At 42.5% G+C, this 26,250-nt stretch overlaps 1 protein-coding gene across 6 annotated transcripts in view; it reads left to right on the forward strand.

Annotated features, from left to right (window-relative positions):
- ARHGAP12 (Rho GTPase activating protein 12) overlaps positions 1-23,440 on the forward strand; it is a 455,441-nt gene extending 432,001 nt beyond the window's left edge. For all 6 annotated transcript variants that reach the window (XM_069211253.1, XM_069211258.1, XM_069211254.1 and 3 more), the window contains 3 exons: positions 7,475-7,609; positions 16,528-16,630; positions 19,298-23,440. In XM_069211253.1, the coding sequence (XP_069067354.1) occupies positions 7,475-7,609; positions 16,528-16,630; positions 19,298-19,472 (413 nt within the window). In that variant the 3' untranslated portion in view covers positions 19,473-23,440. The remainder of the gene's footprint in view (positions 1-7,474; positions 7,610-16,527; positions 16,631-19,297) is intronic.
- The last annotated feature ends 2,810 nt before the right edge of the window (positions 23,441-26,250 follow it).

The following is a 26,250-nucleotide window of genomic DNA, read 5'->3' on the forward strand; positions in this document are numbered from 1 at the left end:
GGTGGATATTTGCAAGGCAGCAAGTTGAGCTTCTGTAAGGAAATGCCTCCTTGTCATGGTTACCCCCTGACTTTTTGCCTTTGCTGATGCCAAGTTATGATTTGAAAGTGTGCTGAGGCCTGCTAACCAGGCCCCAGCACCAGTGTTCTTTCCCTAAAACTGTACCTTTGTTTTCACAATTGGCATACCCTGGCATTCAGGTAAGTACCTTGTAACTGGTACCCCTGGTACCCAAGGCCCTGATGCCAGGGAAAGTCTCTAAGGGCTGCAGCATGTCTTATGCCACCCTGGGGACCTCTCACTCAGCACAGGTCCCTGACTAGTTTTGCCAGCCTGCCACACACCAGACATGTTGCTGGCCACATAGGGAGAGTGCCTTTGTCACTCTGTGGCTAGTAACAAAGCCTGTACTGGGTGGAGGTGCTTCTCACCTCCCCCTGCAGGAACTGTAACACCTGGCGGTGAGCCTCAAAGGCTCACCCCCTTTGTTACAGCACCACATGGCATTCCAGCTAGTGGAGATGCCCGCCCCCTCCGGCCACGGCCCCACTTTTGGCGGCAAGGCCGGAGGAGATAATGAGAAAAACAAGGAGTCGTCACTGGCCAGTCAGGACAACCCCTAAGGTGTCCCGAGCTGAGGTAACTCTGACTTTTAGAAATCCTCCATCTTGCAGATGGAGGATTCCCCCAATAGGATTAGAGATGTGCCCGCTCCCCTCAGGGAGGAGGCACAAAGAGGGTGTAGCCACCCTCAGAGCTAGTAGCCATTGGCTACTACCCCCCCCAGACCTAAACACACCCCTAAATTGAGTACTTAGGGGCCCCCAGAACATAGGAAGATATATTCCTGCAACCTGAAGACGAAGAAGGACTGCTGGCCTGAAAACCCTGCAGAGAAGACTGAGATACCAACTGCTTTGGCCCCAGCCCTACCGGCCTGTCTCCCCACTTCAAGAAAAACTGCAACAGCGACGCGTTCCCCGGGGTCCAGTGACCTCTGAAGCCTCAGAGGACTAACCTGCATCTAAAAGGACCAAGAACTCCAGAGTACAGCGGCCCTGTTCCAAAGAAACCAAAACTTCCAACAAAGAAACAACTTTAAAAAGACTCCACGTTTCCTGCCGGAAGCGTGAGACTTTCCACTCTGCACCCGACGCCCCCGGCTCGACCTGCGGAGAAACAACACTACAGGGAGGACTCCCTGGCGACTGAGATCCTGTGAGTAGCCAGAGTTGACCACCCTGAGCCCCCCCAGCAACACCTGAGGAGGGAATCCAGAGGCTCCCCCTGACCGCAACTGTCTGCTTCAAAGAACCCGACGGTAAAGACACTGCACCCGCAGCCCCCAGAACCTGAAGGATCCGACCTCCTGTGCAGAAGCGACCCCCAGGTGGCCTTCTCCGTTCCCCGGGGTCCAGTGACCTCTGAAGCCTCAGAGGACTAACCTGCATCTAAAAGGACCAAGAACTCCAGAGTACAGCGGCCCTGTTCCAAAGAAACCAAAACTTCCAACAAAGAAACAACTTTAAAAAGACTCCACGTTTCCTGCCGGAAGCGTGAGACTTTCCCCTCTGCACCCGACGCCCCCGGCTCGACCTGCGGAGAAACAACACTACAGGGAGGACTCCCTGGCGACTGCGACCCTGTGAGTAGCCAGAGTTGACCACCCTGAGCCCCCCCAGCAACACCTGAGGAGGGAATCCAGAGGCTCCCCCTGACCGCGACTGTCTGCTTCAAAGAACCCGACGGTAAAGACACTGCACCCGCAGCCCCCAGAACCTGAAGGATCCGACCTCCTGTGCAGAAGCGACCCCCAGGTGGCCTTCTCCCTTGCCCAGGTGGTGGCTACCCAGAGGAGCGCCCCCCCTCCCGCCTGCCTGCTTCGCTGAAGAGACCACTGGGTTTCCCATTGAAACCTATTGCAAACCCGGCGCCTGTGTGCACTCTGCACCCGGCCGAGGGTGTACTTTCTGTGCTGACTTGTGTTCCCCCCCCCCCCGTGCCCTACAAAACCCCTCTGGTCTGCCCTCCGAAGTCACGGGTGCTTACCTGCTGGCAGACTGGAACCGGGGCACCCCCTTCTCCATTGAAGCCTATGCGTTTTGGGCACCACTTTGACCTCTGCACCTGACCGGCCCTGAGCTGCTGGTGTGGTAACTTTGGGGTTGCCCTGAACCCCCAACGGTGGGCTACCTTATACCAAACCTTGAACCCTGTAGGTGGTTTACTTACCTGCAAAACTAACAAATACTTACCTCCCCCAAGAACTGTTGAAATTTGCACTAAGTGTCTAGTTTTAAAATAGCTTATTGCCATTTTTGGCAAAACTGTACATGCTATTTTGCTGATTCAAAGTTCCTATGATACCTAAGTGAAGTACCTTTCATTTGAAGTATTGATTGTAAAACTTGATCCTGTGGTTCTTAAACTAAGAAAATATATTTTTCTATATAAAAACCTATTGGCCTGGAATTGTCTTTGAGTGTGTGTTCCTCATTTATTGCCTGTGTGTGTACAACAAATGCTTAACATTACCCTCTGATAAGCCTACTGCTCGACCACACTACCACAAAATAGAGCATTAGAATTATCTCTTTTTGCCACTATCTTACCTCTAAGGGGAACCCTTGGACTGTGTGCATGCTATTTCCTACTTTGAAATAGTACATACAGAGCCAACTTCTTACAGCGTCCCTTCACACAGCATTATTGCTTGGACTCTGAGGTTCAGCGGGACGGCCATTTTGCACGATCTGTGTTGCAGGATTTCTTGGTGTAAACAGTCACCCACCTCAGAGTGCGGTACTGCTTTGGGACTCTGCTCATAAGGTGAGGAATCCACAGGTAGTTGTATCCATCAGAAGAACGTTACTTACCTTCAGTAATGCTTTTTCTGGTGGATACAATAGCTACCTGTGGATTCCTTACAGTCCCACCCGTTGCCTGTCTGATTGCACTAGGATATGTGGTTGTATAGATATTTTTCCTGTTTATATAAATGATGGTTTTGATTATGCTGCCTCATGAAGGTTTTATGTATATATGTATTTATTGGGCTATTGTGGAGTCGGTTCTCACCTGTTCGCCTCAAAAGCATGTAAAAAATGTGTGAAACTGACTTATTGGCACGGTGACATCAAACGGAATCACGTGGAGCCGTGCAATTGTGACGTCCTCGTCGACATGGAGAACTGGCAAGAAGATTTTCAGTTGGATGCTGGCGCAAGGGTGAATTCATAAGGTGAGGAATCCACAGGTAGCTATTGTATCCACCAGAAAAAGCATTACCGAAGGTAAGTAACTTGTTCATATGGGACAAGGCATGCTCTAAATATTGAGTAAGGTGCTTATAGTGCATCAAAAATAGTGAAGAGATGGGGCAAGCACTAGTCTTCCAATTGAAGGAAAAGAATAATAGTAATTTGATTTGGAGTATAAGGGAGACTGCTGGGCAGGTGGTTATGAGTGGTCCTGAAATATTGGCGGTATTTCATCAGTTTTATTCTGACTTATATTAAGATGATTCTTCCCCAACTCAGGACAGGATTGACTTTTACCGGTAGACCTTAAGACTGAGCTGGCTCACAGAGGAGCAGAAAGCTGTGTTGGGTGGTACGATAACTTGGAAAGAGATGGAAATGGCTATTATGCAATTTACTAATGGCAAAGCAGCGAGGCCGGACTCTAGTCCTACCGAGTTTTATAAGCAGCTTAAGAATACCCTGACTGCACTTCCAACTAAATTAGTAAACTTGTCTGCTTTTTTTTTTTTAACATCAACTCTGCCATCCTGGGGAGAAAACGTATATCTCAGTATTTGTGAAAAAGAATAAAGACCCTCTAAGCAGCTGCTCATATTCCCCCATTCTCCTGATAAATTGTGACTCCAAAATCTACACTTGCTTCCTGTCGATTCGACTTGCAGCTGTGATCACCTCATTGATAGAACCTCCCATGTCAATAATGCCATCTCTGCTCTTGATTTGGCAAGGAAGCTAAACTGGTCCGCAGGGATGTCCCTGTTAGATGCCAAAAAGCATTCAACAGGGTCTTCTGGTGATACCTGTGGACAGTCATGTCAGAGATAGGACTTGGGCCTGGCTTTATTATCAGGGGCAAGTCATTGTATTCTTCTGCCAGCCAGGGTATCATACGTGGGAATGCCCTCTCTAGGTCAGGGAACCAAGAAAGGTTGCCCTCTTTCTCCACTGTTATTTGTTCTATACCTGAATCCCTAAATGTGTGTACTAAAGATGAGAACCTTAGTCTCCCAGTTGTGATGCCTCAATGGTGTAATTAAGATTCTGGCTTATTGTATTGATATTGCTGCTCTTACTTCATCTCCAGTAATGGCGCTGTCCGCTATAGAAGACTCAGCTTCGGCCTTTGGGCATGTTTCAAGCTATAAGTTGAATATAGACCAAACAGAGGTCATAGTCAGTAAGGAATTTAAAAAAGAGAACCGTTGCTACGGAACCTCGGCTAAGTATTTTTTTATTCAAATGTCATTTGATATGGGAATTATTGTATCCCTGAACTATGAAATGCTAAAAATGGAATCCCTCTCTTTATTTAGAAAGTGGGAGAGGCTTCATCTCGGGCAGATTGAGAGATTCAATATTATCAAGATGATCATACTGCCACACTATTTTTATATTTATTTAGATATTTTCTTTTTTTTTTTTTTCTTTTATTAATAAAGTTGAAAGTAGCTGCCAGAAATGAATTTGGGCCTATAAATAATCATATTGTGCCATTTGCTACCTTCAGCTGGCCTGTAAATGGCAGGGGAGAGTTGGGTTTGCTCTCCTGCGGAATTCCTATCTAGCTGCACTCATGCTCAGGCTCGCTGCAGTAGTAGGGCCTGGTATATGGGATGCAACAGACGTATTTCCTGAATACTGGCCCATTCCAACAAAGACTAAGCTGAAAGGATGGCAGGTTTTTCATTCCACCTGTCACATACCCCCGTTTTCCCATTATATATAGTTGGGCAATAATCCTAGCCTCTCACCCTCTTTCCAAGATATTCTTAGATGTTGGGGTATAGCCAAAATACAGTATCTGTGCCAATTTTTCAAGAACGGAACCTTCTTATCCCTTCAGGATTTGAGTATGGATTACAGGCTCCCCAACATCGGTAAGCTCCGCTATCTACAATTAAGACAATTTGTTTGGTGTCTTCCTGATAGTAACGTAAGTATGAATGGCAATTAATTTCTTGATAGTTTTATTAAGATTAAGCGTGGTTTTACACATACCTTTTATTTGAGGTTAGGGCATCATGGGATTGTGGGTTATAAATTTGAGGTGCTTGCTGCTAAGTGGTCTCGTAGCTAACCGTTCAGTGTCTTTATCTGAGCTACTGTACCTCAGTACCTTGGATCAGAGCAGTCTTAATGTTTCTCGGCCTTAGGCATACTCTTTTAAAATCTTAAACGATACATATTGTACACCACTCAATTGTACATGTGGGGCCTGAGGGAAATATCGGCCTGTTTTAGGTGTGATGCGCCTGAGGGTGATGCGGTACATATTTTTACAGCCTGTGGCTCCATTACACAGTTTTGGCATAAAGCGTTTGTACTGGTAAACCAACTCTGCAGGATTAATATCATCCCTGATGCAAAGCTTTGTGTAGACACTCCTGATCTTCCTGCGGAGGTTGCTGTTGGTTGTGGGTTTTTTTCTGCGCTAACTTCTGTAAGAATAATGATTGCTCGTTCGTGGCTGCGAAAGAAAGGATCCCCTATCCTGGTGGCAGGAGTTAATATTTCTTTGTGGCCTGGCGCTTGCAGTAATTGAAAATCATCCAAGCAGCTATAAGTTAAGGAAAATGTGGGAACCGGTCAAGGGTGCTTACTGGATCTTTTACCTGTTTGAGATATGATAATGTTAAACAATGGGATTTCATTTTTAGGAAATGAGAAACTTTTCTATTGACAACTATATCTGTTTTTATTTACTCTACCTATGTATGTATGTATGATGGTTCTTTAATGACTACATTTTTCTTACATGATATGATGCCATTTCAGTGAGTGTTATTTTGCTGTGAGATTTAAATGAGTTATAACTCCTCAAAAAAAAAATTGCGATAACAGATTTCCATCACAGTATAAATCATTTGTTCATCGTAGTATACAAAATTTAAGATTTGTGGTGAGTTCCAAGGCTATTTTAGCCTGTAAAAATGCTAATCAGCTGTGATTTGATGAACCGTATTTGAGAGAACTTTCATCTCATGGTTTTTCTCGTGGCATGTGCTTCAAAGCTAAAGTGAGTACACCTTTTCTGGAAATTCACAAATCTCCTCCTCAGCCGTGTAAGAAAGTCTGATATTAGAGTAAAATGGACTTCCAACAGTAGTGAGAGAGCAGTCTGTCAATTGATCCGCCCATTTCGATTTTCAGCTTCACCGCACAGTTCTAATAAACAACTACCGGTCTACCCTTCTATATTCACAACAAAGTAAGTCACTGCTGAGTACCATGTGGTTGGGATAGGAGTTGTGAAGGAGACTGCAGTAAATGAACCAAATGACGGATTTCATTTTGTCATAGATGTTCTGGTTCTTGCTCTAGAAAGCTAAATGAAGTCACTTTTTCTATAACTTCTCCAATGTTTTTTATTCTTGTCAGAAAAAAACCTATAGTGCTAAGTTAAATATGTTCTTTCAACGCTAGCATCAGTCTGTCAGTTGACTCTCCAGTGATCTACCGTAGCCATCTACTGTAGTCTCACCACAGAGTTGTGAGGGCCCCTTGAAAACCATAGTTTTTTTAAAGTAGTTTTTCTTTTCATTAATATGTTTGCTTTGTTTTATTTTTATATATTCCCATAAATTCCTGGGTGTTGGAATATATAGTGTTTTCCTATAACCTTAAAAACATAAGCTTAAGCTCATGGTCATCAAAGCTACACAGCAGTCCAGTAATGCATGCAAACATGCCTACCGGTATATATGGATGGATGAATGATCAGGTACTATTGGAGCTCGGTTTTATGTCTGCAGTACATGCACTGAGGCATTTGAAATTTACAAGAAGGATCTACTCTTCAAACTCTGCGAATTAAATGGCTGAGCACTCCATTATACTAAGAATTCCGATAATGGAATCACTCTCTTTGTACAATACTAGATCCAGGAGCGTAACACATGCCACCGTTCCCCATGTCGTACAGGTCGGCCATCCAAGCAAAAGACTCTTAATATCCGAGTTGTGGGTCTCAAGCCTCCAATGATATTCTGCTGGGGATTGGGTGGGAGGGGGGAGGTATTATCTTGTGTTACACCTTCTAGTTCATCTGAATAACGCAGCTCACTTTGGAGTACCTAAGGGACTTGATGTTCTTATGTACCTCAACAAGTACCTTTAATCCCAATAGAAGCCAGTATGGACAGGCTGATGCAGTACTGGATTTGGGTTGCAGAGTATTTACATTGTTCAGTGTTCTTTTTCTTGTTTTCCAGATGAAAAGCTGGATTTGAATGATAGCAAGTGGGAGGATATCCATGTCATCACTGGAGCACTGAAGATGTTTTTTCGCGAGCTGCCTGAACCACTTTTCACTTTTAACCACTTTAATGACTTTGTCAATGCAATTAGTAAGTACCTGAACATATTAGTCTGTGCTTAGTGTAATATTAACTGAAGGAACCCTTTCAGTAGAACTCTGGAAACATTAAGTAATCAAGACCAAGTCTGTGGAAAACTGCCTGAGAAAGTACATTAAATGACTAAAGGGGGCTTGAATGATTAAAAGCATGTGCACATTACTACTGAGCAGAGAATACTTCACCTTTAGGGCATAAGTGGCATATGTAAGTGACCATTGTGATGATGAGGATTTATTTCCTGCTGTGAAATACTAATCCTATCTGAATGAAGTAGTACATTGGCAGACAAGTTTAGAGATCGGTCACATTGGCACCACAAAAATAACAGTTACACATACTATAATCTTACACGTATTTAGTTTTTTTCACTGAAAAACGATTTAACGCGAATTTGTGGTTTAGGAAAATCATAAACCTTTAAAATTATGTTAATATAAGAAAAACCTCCGCAATTAATTGAAATAACACAAGGCAATTCAGTGAGTGAGTGGTATAGATATATATATATATATATCTATATAGATATATCTATATGTTCGATGGCATGTGTAGCTGCAGATACACATGCTGTGCATTATCCTGCCATCTAGTGTTGGGCTCAGAGTGTTACAAGTTGTTTTTCTTCGAAGAAGTCTTTTCGAGTCACGAGACCGAGGGACTCCTCCCTTTCGGTTCCATTGCGCATGGGCGTCGACTCCATCTTAGATTGTTTTCTTTCCGCCATCGGGTTCGGACGTGTTCCTCTTCGGGGCTTCCACTCTCCACCGGGGCCTGGTCGGCCCGACCGCGTCCATCTTCAAACCTCATGGACCGGACCCCCTTCCGCTTCTGCCCCAACTGCCACGCAAAGTATCCTTATACAGACCAACACTTGGTCTGTAATCTGTGTTTGTCTCCTGAACACAGGAAGGATACTTGCGAGGCTTGTCGGGCATTTCGATCCAAGAAAACACTGCGCGCTCGAAGACTCCAGATGGCGTCGACACCCGCCGGGCACATCGACGTCGAGGAAGAAGAGATTCTCCATTCGAGATTCGGACGAGTCCGAAAGTGAGCAGCTGAAGACGCAGCAAACCGTGAGTAAACCAGCCCCGGCAAAAACTCTGTCAAAGATAATGAAGGCCAAGGGGACGCCACCGCCAACAGGCCATGGCTTAACCCGAAAACACGGTGACCAAACATCGGCACCGAAAAAGGCCTCCCAGCAGCCGAAGACATCCGACTCAGGTCGAGATACCGGCTCCGGACAAACTCGGCACCGAGAGTTTGGCACCCCGAAAGTCAAGAAGGTTTCCTCGGAGCCGAAAAAGACTATAGAAAAAGCTTTGGTGCTGAAATATGCGGCCTCGGAGCCGAAACCAGGCTCCTATGCAGAAGAACAAGGCCTTTCAACTCAATTACAAGGGCACAGATTTGAACAAGAACTGGGCATGGGAGAGCCAGACCATACCCAGAGGAGGTTGCATATACAAAAGGACACGGGGAGAATCCAAACTCTTCCTCCAATAAAGATCAAGCGCAAGCTCGCATTCCAGGAAATGGAAATGCAGCCAAAAGCGAAAGTGGCTAAAGAAAAGACACCACCAAGGTTCTCGCCACAGCAATCTCCATCACATTCACAACATCTGTCCCCGGTAGCAACACCCCCAATGATGCAGTCACCAACACACACGGGGATGACCCAAGATGACCCGGATGTATGGGATTTGTATGATGCACCGGTCTCAGACAATAGTCCTGATTGCTACCCGGCAAGGCCTTCACCACCTGAGGACAGCACTGCATACATGCAGATGGTTTCAAGAGCAGCTACATTTCATAATGCAGAGATGCATGCAGAGCCCATAGAGGACGACTTTTTGTTTAACACCCTGTCATCTACTCACAGCGCATACCAAAGCTTGCCAATGCTGCCAGGCATGTTAAAACACACCAAACAAGTGTTCCAGGACCCAGTAAAAGGCAGAGCCATCACGCCTAGGGTGGAGAAGAAATATAAACCTCTCCCAACTGACCCTGTATTTATCACACAACAATTAACTCCTGGTTCGGTGGTAGTGGGAGCAGCCCGAAAAAGGGCAAACTCCCAATCCTCAGGAGACGCACCACCACCCGACAAGGAAAGTCGGAAATTCGATGCAGCAGGCAAGAGGGTGGCAGCACAGGCAGCCAATCAATGGCGGATTGCCAATCCTCAGGCTCTACTGGCTCGATACGACAGGGCACATTGGGATGAAATGCAACATCTCATTCAGCACCATCCCAAAGAGTACCAAAAACGTGCCCAACAGGTTGTTGAGGAAGGTCAAACTATTTTGAACAACCAAATAAGGTCGGCTATGGACTCGGCAGACACTGCGGCAAGGTCAGTGAACACGGCAGTAACCATTCGTAGGCACGCATGGTTACGGAGCTCCGGATTTAAGCCAGAAATCCAGCAGGCTGTGCTGAAAATGCCGTTCAACCAACAACAATTGTTTGGGCCGGAGGTGAATACGGCAATAGAAAAACTGAAAAAAGACACGGACACGGCCAAAGCCATGGGCACGCTCTACTCCCCACAGAGCAGAGGCACTTTCAGGAAGCCGCACTTCAGAGGGGGGTTTCGTTCACAAACCACAGAGCCTTCCACCTCACAAGTCAGACCCACATATCAGGGCCAGTATCAGAGAGGAAGTTTTCGAGGACAATATAGGGGTGATCAATTCCCTAAAGCAAGAGGGAAATTCCAGAGCCCAAAAACCCCACAAACCAAACAGTGACTTCAATGTCACAAACCCCCACCATGCAACACTAGTGGGGGGGAGACTTACCACATATTACCACAACTGGGAATACATAACTACGGACGCATGGGTCCTAGCCATTATCCAACATGGTTATTGCATAGAATTCCTCCAAGAGCACACAATATGTCCAAACAACACTTAGACCTGTTACAGCTAGAAGTCCAAGCATTGTTACAAAAACAAGCAATAGAACTAGTACCCAACCATCAAAAAGGAACAGGTGTCTACTCCCTGTATTTCCTAATTCTAAAGAAGGACAAAACACTCAGACCCATATTAGACCTCAGAACACTGAATCTTTACATCAAATCAGATCACTTCCACATGGTAACACTTCAAGACGTGATTCTCCTGCTCAAACAACAGGATTACATGTCAACATTAGATCTCAAGGATGCTTATTTCCACATACCCATACTTCCATCCCACAGGAAATACTTAAGGTTTGTAATCCAAGGCGTGCATTACCAATTCAAAGTGTTACCATTCGGGATAACAACAGCCCCAAGGGTATTCACAAAATGCCTTGCAGTAGTAGCCGCTCACATCAGGAGACAGCACATGCACGTATTCCCTTACTTGGACGATTGGTTAATAAAAACCAGCACTCAGCAACAGTGTCTTCTACACACCCAATATGTCATAGAAACCCTACACAAACTAGGGTTCTCTATAAACTACCAAAAATCACATCTACAACCGTGCCAAATACAACAATACTTAGGAGCAACAATCAACACACAAAAAGGGATTGCCACTCCAAGTCCACAAAGGGTACAAGCCTTCCAAAATATAATATTAAACATGTACCCAAACCAGCACTAACAAGTGAGGTTTGTAATGTAACTTCTAGGCATGATGTCTTCATGCATAGCCATTGTCCCAAACGCAAGACTACACATGCGGCCCTTACAACAGTGCCTAGCAACACAATGGACACAAGCACAGGGTAAACTTCAAGATCTAGTGTTGATAGACCGCCAGACACCCTTCTCGCTTCAATGGTGGAATCCTTTAAATTTAAACCAAGGGCGGCCATTCCAAGACCCAGTGCCTCAATACATGATCACAACAGATGCTTCCATGATGGGGTGGGGAGCACACCTCAACCAGCACAGTATACAGGGGCAATGGGACGTTCATCAAAAACAACTGCATATAAGTCATTTAGAACTGTTAGCAGTGTTTCTAGCGTTGAAAGCATTTCAACCACTAATAGCCCACAAACACTTTCTTGTCAAAACAGACAACATGACAACAATGTATTACCTAAACAAACCAGGGGGGGACACACATCACAACTGTGTCTCTTAGCACAAAAGATTTGGCATTGGGCGATTCACAATCACATTCGCCTAATAGCACAGTACATCCCAGGGATTCAGAACCAGTTGGCCGACAATCTCAGTCGAGATCACCAACAAACGCACAAATGGTTAATTCATCCCCAGATACTACAAACTTACTTTCTACGCTGGGGAACCCCAGAAATAGACCTATTTGCAACAAAAGAAAACGCAAAATGCCAAGACTTCGCGTCCAGGTATCCACACCCTCAGTCCAAGGGCAATGCGTTATGGATCAGTTGGTCAGGGATATTTGCTTACGCTTTTCCCCCTCTCCCATTCCTTCCTTATCTGGTAAACAAATTGTGTCAAAGCAAACTCAAACTAACACTAATAGCACCAACCTGGGCTCGCCAACCGTGGTATACAACACTACTGGACCGGTCAGTAGTACCTCATATCAAACTACCAAACAGACCAGATCTGTTAACCCAACACAAACAACAGATCAGACACCCGAATCCAGCATCGCTCAATCTAGCAATCTGGCTCCTGAAGTCTTAGAATTTGGACATTTAGAGCTTACACATGAATGTATGGAAGTAATTAAACAAGCTAGAAAACCTACTACAAGACATTGTTACGCAAACAAATGGACAAGATTTGTTTATTACTGCCATAATAATCACATTCAACCACTACATGCTTCCGCCAAAAACATTGTAAGCTACTTATTACACTTACAAAAATCTAAACTAGCATTTTCTTCTATTAAAATACATCTCACAGCAATATCTGCCTATCTGCAGATTACACATTCAACATCACTTTTTAGAATCCCAGTCATCAAAGCATTTATGGAGGGTTTGAAAAGAATCATACCCGCGAGAACGTCGCCATTCCCTTCGTGGAACCTCAATATTGTATTAACACGACTCATGGGTCCACCATTTGAACCCATGCACTCCTGTGAGATGCAATACTTGACCTGGAAGGTAGCCTTCCTAACAGCTATCACATCTCTTAGAAGAGTAAGTGAAATACAAGCATTTACTATACAAGAACCCTTTATACAAATACATAAACATAAAGTGGTTCTACGTACAAATCCAAAATTCTTACCAAAAGTTATATCACCATTCCACCTAAATCAAACAGTAGAACTCCCAGTCTTTTTTCCACAACCAGACTCAGTAGCCGAAAGAGCCTTACATACGTTAGACATTAAAAGAGCACTAATGTATTACATTGATAGAACAAAACAATTTCGCTAAACAAAACAATTGTTTGTAGCCTTCCAAAAACCTCATGCAGGAAATCCAATATCCAAACAAGGCATTGCCAGATGGATAGTGAAATGTATTCAGACCTGCTATATTAAAGCAAAAAGAGATCTGCCTATTACGGCAAAGGCGCACTCCACTAGGAAAAAAGGCGCCACAATGGCCTTTCTAGGAAATATACCCATGACAGAAATCTGTAAGGCCGCCACATGGTCTACACCTCATACATTCACAAAACATTACTATGTAGGTGTGTTAACAACACAACAAGCCACAGTAGGACAGGCTGTATTACGAACATTATTTCAGACGTCAACTCCTACAGGCTAAGCCACCGCTTTTGGGGGGATAACTGCTTACTAGTCTATGCACAGCATGTGTATCTGTAGCTACACATGCCATCGAAGGGAAAATGTTACTGACCCAGTGTACATCTGTTCGTGGCATGAGACGCTGCAGATTCACATGCGCCCTCCTGCCTCCCCGGGAGCCTGTAGCCGTTTAAGTTGATTCAAACCTGTAAATTTTGTAAATACTTACTAGTTTTATACACATTATGTACATACATACTTACTCCATTGCATGGGCACCTTTACTATATACACAACTCCTACCTCACCCTCTGCGGGGAAAACAATCTAAAATGGATAAAGCATTCAGAAATCAAGCGACCAGCCTGCCAAATTGGGCGCTGATTGGTCAAATGGTTCAGACATATGAAGGGGGCCTAAAACGTGACATTTTCAGATTGACTTGGGTTAACTTTTTATTTTTTTTAATTGTTTTAAACCATTGGATGAACTTTCACCAGTTTTAATTATTAGCCAACGTTTCTGTCGTTGGTTGCCTTTTCTTGATTGAATTGTCTTTGTTACTATAAATGATTACTGGGTGATCCATTTTGGAGATTGTGTTTTACTTGATATGTACCATAAAGCTCTCACAAGGATTGTCCGCAATTTCTAATGAGATCATTGTAAAGCCGGGTTAATGACATGTCTGCAAAAGGTAGGATGTTGTTGGCATGAGGAATAGGTAGCAAAGCCTGTTGCAGTCTTGGAGCAACAGTAGCTGAATTGTCAACTTGGATAATCTTGGATGATGTGGTATAAGGCTGGTGTAGAAATAAGCCAAACAATGGCAATTTAGATTTGAATACAGGCCATGCAGTAATTGCAATCATGGTAGTACTAATGGGGTAGTTTTCTTCAACTAATTGTGCAGATGGGAGGGGAGATAGTCAAATGTAGACTCAAATCTATGATGTTATGCATAGGGCAGTGCCCAACCTCATTCCAATTCGTGATCTGCCCTCCTGCTACCTTTGTTTGTCCCTGACGGTTTCTTTTTGTTTTTTCTATCTTGCAAACAAGGCTGCAGCAGTTGTTGTTCGGCGGCCTGAAGCCTGTGACTAAGTAAACACTTGTCTATTATTTACAACGCATCTAAAGGCATCCACATGGGCATACGCAGGGTAGGGTAACTGGGTGCGCTTGCCTCAACCTAGATTTAGGTACAGCCTGGTGTGCAGGCTCACAGTGCAGCGTAACACTTAGGCTGCTGTAGTGTTTCTCTGCCTTTGGATGGATGACGGTAAATCTATGCCTCCCTGAAACTTTCTGTGGACGCACATAGGCATCCATTGAGGAGTAGATGTGGGCGAATGTCTGCATTGAACTAAAACTCAAAATTATATGATCTGCAAAGGAGATAGGAGTTGGAGGAGTGAGAATGAAGAATGAGTTTTTTGTGTCCTATAATTTTGGCAAAGCAGCAGTTCACAAAGATCCTTCATATCCACGAGTTCATGAAATTCTTAAGACTTTTATAGCCTTTAAGGTTAGCCTTAAGTCTACTCAGAAAAGTTATGTAAATTAACATTCTTTAAATTACTAGGGAAAGTTCTTTTTATAGACCTTTATTAAAATGAATGTGACTAATATTGTGTGATTCAAAGACAAACTCTGGACAGTTCTAAATCTCTGAGAAAATTGGTTCACTGTCCAGTTAGGATGGGAGCAGTAAGAAAAGGACACAAAGTTAAATGGTAATCGGAAAGCTTAATGCAAGAAAGTAACCAAATCAAAGTACTGGGTAGATTTTGGTGGCAGCAATTGCAGTGGAGTTGATTGAAAGACATTCTACAATCATTGAGGAGCCGAAAATAGTGAACGCTTTGAAGGAACTAGCAGATGATAGTAAACCACAGGATATATTGTGCTGGCTGCTAGTATGGTTGCACTGCACATAAAAGAAAAGTTTGGGAATGTGTTTGCAGAGGGGTGCAATTGAGGGCTTGCAGTACAGGAAAATATAAGCGTACAGTGGAAATTCCAAAAGATAGTGGTCTGAAATTAATTCACAAAGTGTACGTGACCGTGTATATTTTTATTCATGCTTTCATATAAATTCAGTCCAACACTTAAAATTGTGTGTCGCCTTTCATGGGTTCATCAGAGCACCATTTAAGCACATTGCCTCCGACTGCAACCTGTGATGGCAAAAAGTCTAGATATGCTTTTTGGAAATAAATGGATGATCATTTCACGAATGCCCTAAAATGAGTACTGGCTGTTCGAGGTCTGGCTGGTAAGAAAGGAAAAGTACTAAGAGCCCACTGTACTAAATCCTGTTCGCAAACCACTATGTGCCAATTGCACAACAACAGGTTTTTGAGCAGGGCTTCTTCTTGCAAAGCAGCTGATATAGTAATCAGTCACGTTGCAAAATGTACATCCACATGAAACCCTGTGCTAATGTCTGCAAATTCCTGAATAGGCGCCTGCAGTGGACAGCAGACCTCCATATGCATTCCGTCCACATGAACATTTCTTGAAGCCAGGTGTGTCCGTCAAAAGGCTCCTTTGAAAATAAATAAATAATTGTGGGAGCATACAGTGATGTAGTGCTAATTCCACTGTCTGCTCTCCCAAAGCCGCTCACCGCAGCCTTTCTTTGTGAATCAGTTAGCACCTCAGGTAATGTTAATATGAAGGTATAATGCAGTATCTCTGCGGAAGACATAAGTGGGGCCCAGTTTTGCGTTTTCTTTCTTTATAACCAAGTCTGGAAATCTGTCAAATAAATTGTAATACATTATCCTAACCACCAACCATATCCATCCTAAAGCGAGGAAAGTCACTTTGGGAGCTGATACTTAGGAATCCTGGTCTTACTCAGTTCGTTAGTAAAAGCCATGGACCTTGGCTCCAGAGGACATTGTTGTATATGGAATGACAATTATAACAATCTCTGCATTGGTTAATACTGCTGTAATCTGACTGGGTCCGCAGCTTTGCACCTGTACGGCTGTACATTCCTGAATAGCTAAAGCCCCCTATATTTGTTCCTCAGCAGACTATCTCAACTCTTTGCCCATATAATGTATGCACTATCTTTGGAGCCTTTTACTGCAGATGCATAGGCGGAAGCAAAACTATATATTTTAATTTTTAGTTTAATAACTGCACGATTCAAATGTTATTAACCTGTAACGGTATATTCAGTGTGTACTAATTTGTGTTCTACGTTTGCCATTTCCTTTTCAGAACAAGATTCGAAGTCCCGTGTCAATGCTGTGAAAGATTTAATTAAACAGTTGCCAAAGCCCAACCAGGACACCATGCAGGTGCTTGTCAGACATCTTAAAAAGTAAGTAGCTCACATTTGCTTTACAATAACCATGTTATCATCCGTGCCTTGTGGTATTTAGGACAAGCGCACAAGCGCTCAGACGTGTTGTAATCTATTTGTGGGCTTTTAACCATGCTCACCACACGCCCATGACTATCACTTTTTCATGGGCTTGCCTTTCAAAAATCCTTTTATCATTGGTAATTGATTTGTTAGTCCCTTCTTGAGGCAGTTTTATTACCGCCTTGGCCAGCGCCCCTGTTACATGGATTATTACACGTTTACCGATAATTTTGACTGCGAATGAACTTTTTTTCCTTTTGCGTCTCTCCTTCGCACTCATGATGGCTGTGGCGCTTTGAACTGGCTTGCTTGTGTCAACTGTTTTACTTTTCATTTTCAATTTAAGTAGCAAGAAAAGTCCGGTTAGCAGTTTACATCGCTAACAGCTTTAACTGGAATAAATGGGAGACTCGTTGCATTGCAAATACTTGTCTTGGTGTTTTTGTTATGCTTGGTGGTTGCATCTTTATAAATAGCATAGTGTTGTATTTATTGTAATTGTGGGCCACAGTTTTGTGTTTCTATTCATTTCCACTAGAAATTGCATTCGTACTTGGTTTAAGTTCTCAAGGTGCCCACATTTGAAATGTACTGTAAGCCAAGTTAATTCAGTGTGATAGCACCTTACTCTTAGTTTTTGTCTGTGTTACTCAAATGATGATATGTAGGAAGAACTGAAGCTGAGGTCGTTCTACTTCGACTTTCCTCCTGTCTTGTAGAGGAAGTCTAGATGGAGGAAAGCATAGTAAGCGATCAACACTCAGGGCCTCATTACAACTTCGGCAGTCCTTTCGTTGGGCCACTGAAGCCGCGTCAGACACAAGACCTTCAGTAATGGAGGTCTTTTCCCTGCCATATTAGGAGCTTTCTGCTGGGCCCGCGGGCAAAAAGTTTTTCGCCTGCTTGCCCAGCAGAAAACTCACCACAACATTGACACCGGTTCGTAATCGAGCCAGCGTCAATGTTGTTGTGCCTTTCTAAAGGTCTTATTGAGCCACCCTATGCTCCAATGGACTTTTCACTCCAAAATTTTCAAGGCCTAGATGTTGGCTCAAACCCTAGTGCCCCTCTTCAAGCAATATCCAAATTCTTCTGAAGCCCATTTTCAATATCAAAGTTGTCCCTGAGTTGTACTAAATGCATCACAGGTTCACAAAAAGAGATCTAGTTACATCTCCCATATTAGATGAAGTTTTTTTCCTTATATGTGCGTACTCATTATAAAAGTACTTTTTATGTCAAAATAATATCTACTAGGTTTCTCTTTCCAACTTCAAGAGGGTTTATAGCTTTACCCTTAGTGTTGAAGATACAGTTTCTTTTTTGGGTGATATGCTTATCCCAGAGTCCAGCACAGTCAAGAATTTTATTGACAACAGTTTTTGTTTGAAAAGGATTAGTGATTGTCTCCAAATCTAGTTTTGTTAATGGAAAGCATTGATCTTGCACATTCCTTGCCAATATACGCAAACCTTTAACATGGTTCCAAAGAAAGAATATTATATTGGTCTGTGTGTTTGATATTGTGTATATTTCCCTTCACTGGTGTCTACTAGGCAGTTGGTACATTAAAACTATTGAACCTGCAGAAGGCTTATCCTCAAATTGATAAATGTATTTCCTCAAATTGTATTCAATATTATGATTGGCATAGTAAGTACATCTAAATTCATATGCTGGGTGGAGGGGGGTTGTCTGGAAGATTCTTAACAACATTATTTGTGATGTACTGTGGCCCAAAGATTCATTCCTGTTTCAGGTACAACATTTAAGGAGCTAGAGTGAATAATTATTGGCCCATGGTGCTTAATCTCCCTCCTACTTAAACTGATGTTATGACAGCTGCCTACGTTTTTTAGAGTATTATTGTACGAGGAGTTCCTTTCTGCATTTTTACATGGTGGTTTTGCCCAGAGTAAAATGTAGTCACGTGTTGTTGCTGTTTCATTTTTGCTTTGTAAATTTAGTAAATAAATTAGGGACCTTGCTAGGCAAATTATCTCGTATAATCACCTGATTACTTTGTAGAATGGCCTTAAACTAGATCTTTACCTACTATACCCTAAAATAAGTGGTTTAATAGCACAACAATAACCAGTGTCCGAGCCACTTGCTGTTCTGGAACAAAGTGAATGTCACAGTGAAGCAATTCTGAATTACCTGATGTACTGAAGTCAGACAACTCTTTAGGATTTTAGTTCTGATTCTAAACATAGAAACGTTTTAGAGGTACGGTGCTGTGGAATGAGAGAACCTTGCCTGTTCATTGGGATAAGAGCTGTCTGATTAGCATATCCATAACATTTCAGGTGTATGATGCAGGTTGCTGCCAGGTGTCTCCCCATTAAAACTTCGATTCTGTTTATAATGTAATTTATTTTCTTTCAGCTTTGTGCTATGTTATACAGTCTGAGTTGTAACTGGATTAGAATGACAATCTAGTTTGTAAACTCCTGAATATGTTGATGGGATTGATTCCCAACTGTGCAATATACCAATTTAACTACCCTTTTAGATATAGTCAGTGTCTGAAGAGGCATTGAAGGGAAACAGGCATTGTAATTTTTTAACACACTAAATAATATGAAAAAATAAAATCTGTATTTCTTTCCTTCTTTCTAGAGTTGTAGAAACTGGAGAAAAGAACCGGATGAACTATCAGAGCCTGGCAATAGTATTTGGTCCAACTTTGTTAAAGCCTGAACAAGAGACTGGAAACATTGCAATCCACACCGTTTATCAGAATCAGATTGTGGAATTAATTCTACTGGAATTTAAAACTATTTTTGGAAGCTGAAATTTCCGATAAACACATGCTTTGTGGAGTAGATGCCAGTCAATGAGATGACAAATTGTGTACACAGTTAATTTAATTTTGGACCAAGCAACGAATCAGTGATGTTGCACTTTCTGAGCGGAGGGAGGTGTTTGGCCCTTTTTGGTAGCTATCTTTGCAAGGTATTTGGTCTGATCTTGTTTAATGACTTTTTGTGAATATTTCATAATTTGCATTGGACTGCATTTTGAGCACCAGAGCTCGGTTCTTGTATTTACACTGGATTTCTTTGTGAGAGAGATGCAACTAATGATTAACCTCATGCTGTGAATAACAGTTCTTTATTGCTTTTATCTTCCAAATTTACTCTTGCTATGTTGTAGGCAGCATTATTTGTGGTCTTTTTGGGGGCATTTCTTGTGGAATTGTCATGTTTGTTTTGAAACAGGTACAGCCCTGTTGGCATTGTTTGTGCTATTTTTCTGCATGCAGTGGAAGACTTGAGCTAGTACTTACCGGTAGTCAGTTTGGTTTACAATAATCCAAGTGCTCAGTTGAGGTTGGCTGTTCTTACTAAATGGCACACCCTCTTTTCGTGGTATTTTTACTTGCTTCATATGAGCAACACACTAGTATTATTTCCAAACACTGAAATCACAAGTGTTACCTTCAGAGGAGATTTGATCTGCGCCAAACTGGCGTTTTATTACTTATGCAGTCAGTAATCAAATTTATATCACACTACCATCTGTACTTTACCATATTGCATCTACTTATCTGAATTAAAAACTGACAGTATGAATTAGTATTGTACTCTTGGTATTACCCTGTGATTGTAAATCATTTTTGTTGGTGTAAATACAAACTAGGAGAGCCATAGGTCTTTGGCTTTTGTATATAGTCACGTCATTGTATAGACTAAAAGTATGTTCCTGTCATACATTTCTTATCATGGGCAGACTAACTACAGCTAAGGCGTCTGTTATCTGTAGGGCTTCCACAGATAAACAGGGTTTTATTTTTGGGGAAACTAACTCTGTGCACTTTTGTTTTAATTATTTCATTTGCTAGCAAGTCATATTTTTTGTAATGCAAATGGTACTGGAAAGGTCTTTATGGGCTTAGGATAGTGTGAATGCTTAATGCACTACAAAATAAGCCTTTGAAGTTATTTAATATGTACAAAGTATGTTAGAGAAATATCTATGGCATGTGTGTTGTATTACAAATTCCAGCATTCATGAGTGACCGGTAGAAACCGAAGTGTGAATTGATGAATCTTTTAAAGAGAAGAGAAAAACAGAATGTTGGAGATTTCTTTACATTAATAATGTAAACCGATTTGTAAAATATATATAAAAAAAAAAAAACTGGATTGGAAGATTTTGTTACAGAGAGCATGGTCTGCTGACATTTTTTAATGTATTTTTCTAGATTAACTGCTAGACATGACACTTGTTATGTAAAATCAAAATAAAAAGTACATATTTTGGATTTGTAATTAATGATTTGCTCTTCTATCTGTCCACATCCAAATACCACCTAAGATTACAATGTAGCCCTTAAAAACCATAAAGGTGTTGAAAAGGGTGTATAAAAGTGTAGTTCCTTTTTATTAGTTACCGAAACGCCAAACACGCATACATGAACAAGGGTGCCTGGTAGAATAATTAAGCCACTGTGTAGGCGTAACTGATTGAAATGTGGTTGCCTAAGCTTTTTCCAGATCAGAAATAAGTAAATCACCACATGTCTTATAGTTTATTATCAATTGTATTTCGTATGTTAGAATACTCGCATGCTGTTGCAGTTTTGTTGCATACAATTGCCACTATGTGTGTTAACTCTAAAAGCTTCTTTCTTCAGCCTCGCTGGTGACTCCTACTCCTTGAGGGGAGGCGTGTAGGATCTAGAGCCCAATCATTAGGATTTCTCACATGCACGTCTGAAGTAGAGCTTTAGCCTTTGACGAAAAATCGCAGAAGTAGCTAGCAGAGAGCTTACCACTACTAAGGACCAAGGCGCTTAATCTGTATTAGAAATTAATTTTAAGGTACTAATCGTATTGGGCATTAAGGTGGGAAAAGCAAGCTCACTGTGAAGATATGATGCAGGAAGGATAGTTTGGAACATACCAAGGCTCTGCGGTCTTCTTTGACTAACAGCCTAGTAGCACTCCTGAGGACATTTAAGCTGAGTGAGAGATGGTAGCCAAGACTATTCTGTTTTTTTTTGGTTACTAAAAGATAGTTAGAGTATAGGAAAATATGTCCCCTTAGGCAATCCATTATTCCCCTTAAGCATTTTATTTAGCTTTAGATTAAAAACCGAGTTGGGTTGGGGGGTGTATGTGTGTCGAGATTCATAATTTGTGAGTGTGTCATTGCCCATTAAGAGGATTATGACACAATCTAACATATCAGTATGCCTTTCGTATGTGCTGTGTGCAAGCGCAAGATCAAAAACTAATCTGACGGACTTGGCCCTTGAAGCAAGCCAAAATAATAAATGGGTGAATGCACAGCTGTCTGATTGTTAACTTGATGATTGATTCTTGGAAACCAGCCTTTGTAAGCTTAGTCAACACCATCATTTTTGGTCACGTTTGATCGATTTTCTTCTATTCACTACTGCAAAGATCGTCTTTTTAAAGAAGGAACGTCATTGCTCTGTTTCATTCAAATGTTTGTGTCAAAAAGGCCTTTGGAACCGCCATATCTCAGCTCATTAAACTGGCATGTATGTTACTGTGGGCCAGTTGCCTGAAACTGGCTTGGTAAAGTCAAGCCATTCCGGTGTCCACTATCTTGTTGCCACCAATGCCACTCTAGAATGACGGAAGAGAGCGGTCTCTTAGATGCCTTAACTAGGTTCGCAGGTGACTAGAGCAGTCTGTGTTTTTTTCCTGTAGTCACTGGTGTTTAGATTCTTTAGCAATTCTACACCTTTCAAAATGTTAAAATCCGATCACCACCAAGAGATTGTCGTCTTAGATGCTAGCTTTCACAAAGCTGCATATGTTTGCTGGTCTTATGCATGCCCACCTTTGTATCCAGAGGAGTGCATGCTACAACGTTATACATTCTTAATGCCAACTCTGAAAGGGGCATTGCCTGATTAATGTCTCCTTGGTCAAATTGTTTTTCCTGCAAAGGAGTTTCACCTGTGGGTGGAGTAAATAACAGATGGGAATATCAGATTCCCAAAATGAGCGCAGAGAACTGAGGATTTATTGTCTGAGAATGTGTAAATAATATTGCATCACTAAGCTTTGAGGTTGCAGGGCTGCCTTTCATCACTTATTTTGGTGAGTCTGTTCTACCTCTCTGGCATGTATGGTTGTGATGTTCAGTAACAGAGCCAACTATACATTGGACAGTTATCATTTAATGCATCTGTTACTGCTGAAACCTTTTCTGGTCTACCCTTTTCGAATGACTAGGGTGAGTGTTTTCCCTTTCTCTTAAGAATGAAGGGGTGTGGCTACATCTACATGATGGGACATTTAGAGCACACCAAGATCAAATAAGAAGCCAGACTAGGCTGACAGCAGAGGCTGTTCATGTGGCAATCTGCAATGCTTTCCGAATGTTCTGCAATCCGAATTGCGGCCGATGTAGACTGATTTGTTTTGTGACTGACTATATGTATCCTGATTGGTGCTAATATTAATTAGCCAAAGTGCAGGGGTTTTCATACAATAGCACTATTTGGGTTTACCGGAAATCTCACACAATTAACTGCTTTCAGAAGTAGACAGGATTACACTCTGGTGTGAACACTTGCATAATGAGAATGTCAAAATGTAATTTTTGCCTAGGATAAAATGTTGCTAAAGGAGACCTATCGCATTATCCTGGGCTTAGAACAACCGTGTGTAAGGGTCCACTGGGATACAGATGGATATTAAGTCATTGTATGTGCATCTACCTAAGAGAACCCTGACAATATGATTGTGTTGAATAAACATTGACTTATTTTCTACTCAACAGCTTGTGTGGACATTGAGTGACTTTCTTCTTTTTTGAGAGGCACTGCTTACCAAAGGCCTAGTAGTGGTAATTGGGAAAGCATAAAGTTTCAAATTGAGGACTGGGTCAGTGAATTGCTGACAAGCCTTCTCAAAGAATGTCATTCGGTCCCAGGAACAAAGATGATGTATTCAAGGAAATTTGAATTTTTTTGAAATTTCAAAAATAATTTGCATGTTCGTTTTGCCTTGCCTTGTGATACTTTTGCAGCTCTTAAGTGATTTTACTGTCAGTTGGTGTATTTAAATATATGTCTAGTTAGTCATCTTTATAATTGCTGACATACAGGTGTTGTGGACGAGCTTGTAACCATACTACGTTTTTTTAAAATCTTTGTTTTGAGTTTTATAACAACATGACACCAAAACCAGTAACCATATATCACTTGCCCCTTTGACATTTGGCAGAACCTGCCTTACTTCAGCCCCCCCCCCCTCCCCCTCCGCTTTACCACGATCTGTTGCAGTCCCTGATTGCTTTTTACCAATCTCAGCTCCAGGCTCCCCCCTCTCTTGTTCTCAGATGCCAAAGCAACCCTCCCTTTGCCCCAGTTAGGCCTCCTCCCTGTCCAAGGCATCCTTGGTCAGTTTCCATGGGGCTCACTTCTTCTCAGGTTTATGCAGGCACCCCCTGGCATGCTACACCAATCTCTCTGCTCTCATGCCACAGTACAAGTTCAATAACCATTCAATCACTGTAGGGACTTTTATCTCAACCCAGAACTGGACAATGTCACTCCTTGCCGCTATTAGCGAGACATTGCAGAACAGTAGTTGGTATCTGTTCAACATCTGCTCAACACCCCCCCCCCCCCCCAAAATACCCAACATACGCAATTGTGGGGTGAGAGCGAGGGGTCAGCCCAGAGGCAGAAATCCTCTCCCTAATCTACTCCAAATAGTCACACATTTTCAGGCATTCCCATAGGGTGTGGATTATGGTCCCGTTTGGCCCACATCCCCTTTGACAGTGGTAATTATCAACCCTCCCCATCTAGTAGAGAGGGTTCCCAGATTGCCACCACTTTGGGATACCTGCAGCCCCCCTCCCCTCCCTGGCATCCTCTATTCTTCCCAAAATCGTTTTCCCATTTATTTCTCAGTGTCTGATGAGGTCAGGCAGTGTGTTAGCAAGGGGGCATATATTTGAGAGAGAGCATGTTTGTGAAGGCCCCCCCAACATCCTCCGTTTTAGGGTCTCCATGACCCTGCAGGATATGTTTAACCTGTTGGTAGTATGCATACATATGCCCCCCTCAGCCCCTTTTTGTCTTTTCAAATTGTACACAGAAAGAAGAATGGGTAGTGGTGGAAACAGCGGTGCACTTCCCAAATGTTAAAGTAATATGTGGATTATATTAAGTCTGCAGAGAGCTAAGGTGCTAAGCGGTTGATTGCTCTACTACCCTCGAGCACATAGCGGTGTGCAAAACACCATGTATGAGTTCAAATTGTGCTTGAAGCTTAGTCAGTGGGATCATACGTCTGCCCCTCCATATGTCCTCCCCCACCTTTAATATTCTCAACACATCCCACTTCCTATGACCTTCCACACATTTCAGTATCCTAGCAATGCTGAGCCCCAGGGTCTGGTCTCCAGCATCGTGCGTCCCCTCCAACCCATGACTCTTGTCACTTCCCACCATACTCTAATCACCTGGGCAGGTGGTCTGGCAAAGAATACCACCTGCACATCTCAAAACGCCAGCCAAGATAACTCCCTTCAACCACTGCTCTCCTGTCCACATATAGTGATGGTTCTTGCTGCGTCGTAAATACCCAGTCGTTTACGTGGAACTGGGCAGCCAGTAATATCATACTACATTGTGTTTGTCTTTCATTTCAATATATGTGTTTTAGCTTTTAAAACGCACTTCCTCCTTATGAGGGTTGCATGGTTTTAACCACTAGCACAACCAAACATGTTTATACCAGAGTTAACACACTTGTACAGATAGACAACATTACTATCCACCCATAAAATAAACCCCAGTACTTTAACCTATAGCTTAATGTCCAACTAACTGCTTTGCAATTAATCTTTAGCCTGACCTCTTTAAAACTTCATTGATGGTGGATAAAGGCCAGAAATCGAAAACTATTACAACTCTTTATCCCTTTACAAAAAAAGGTTCCACTTCCTCACCCACTTTCTCCTTCCACTCTATCCAGCCTGCAGTTTTATCTGCCCAGTTTCAGAATACGTATCTGGTACTGGATTGCATAAACTGGTACTGTTCAGGAAACTAAGCCCTGAGCAAAGATTTTAACTTGCATAAATGTGAACCTTGTTTACTTAAAGTATAAACCACATTTTGATGGATACCTCTAACTGCTGAAGCCTTAGTTTAGAGTACTCTCCAGAAGCCAGACTGAATCTAGAACCTTTTCTTCCAATACTGCTGCATGCTGTTAGAGGGCACTGTGTGGCTCTGTACTACTCCTGAAGTGATGGATTGGAGCCACATGTAAGTGCCACTCCTGCACAATGAGGTCAGACCTTTCGTTCCACACCTTCAGATGTGGATCTGAAGCTCTGCTTCCAGAGGTCCTCAGCTCTCTGATTCGTCAAACAAAACCCAGTTTGCTAGGAAGTGATGTCCTTTTGTAAAATTACAGTTTTCAAACTATGCTGTGACAGTAGGAAACTGATGTCAGGCCATCAGCTATACTACATCAGATCAAGGCCTTCACAGAGCCCATGCTGCAGATTTTCAGCACACTTCCACCTCCTCCTGGTGCAGCATCGAGCGCCAAGGAGCCAAAGTT

Source organism: Pleurodeles waltl, chromosome 10, assembly GCF_031143425.1.
Source record: "Pleurodeles waltl isolate 20211129_DDA chromosome 10, aPleWal1.hap1.20221129, whole genome shotgun sequence".
NCBI classification, from domain to species: Eukaryota; Metazoa; Chordata; class Amphibia; order Caudata; family Salamandridae; genus Pleurodeles; species Pleurodeles waltl.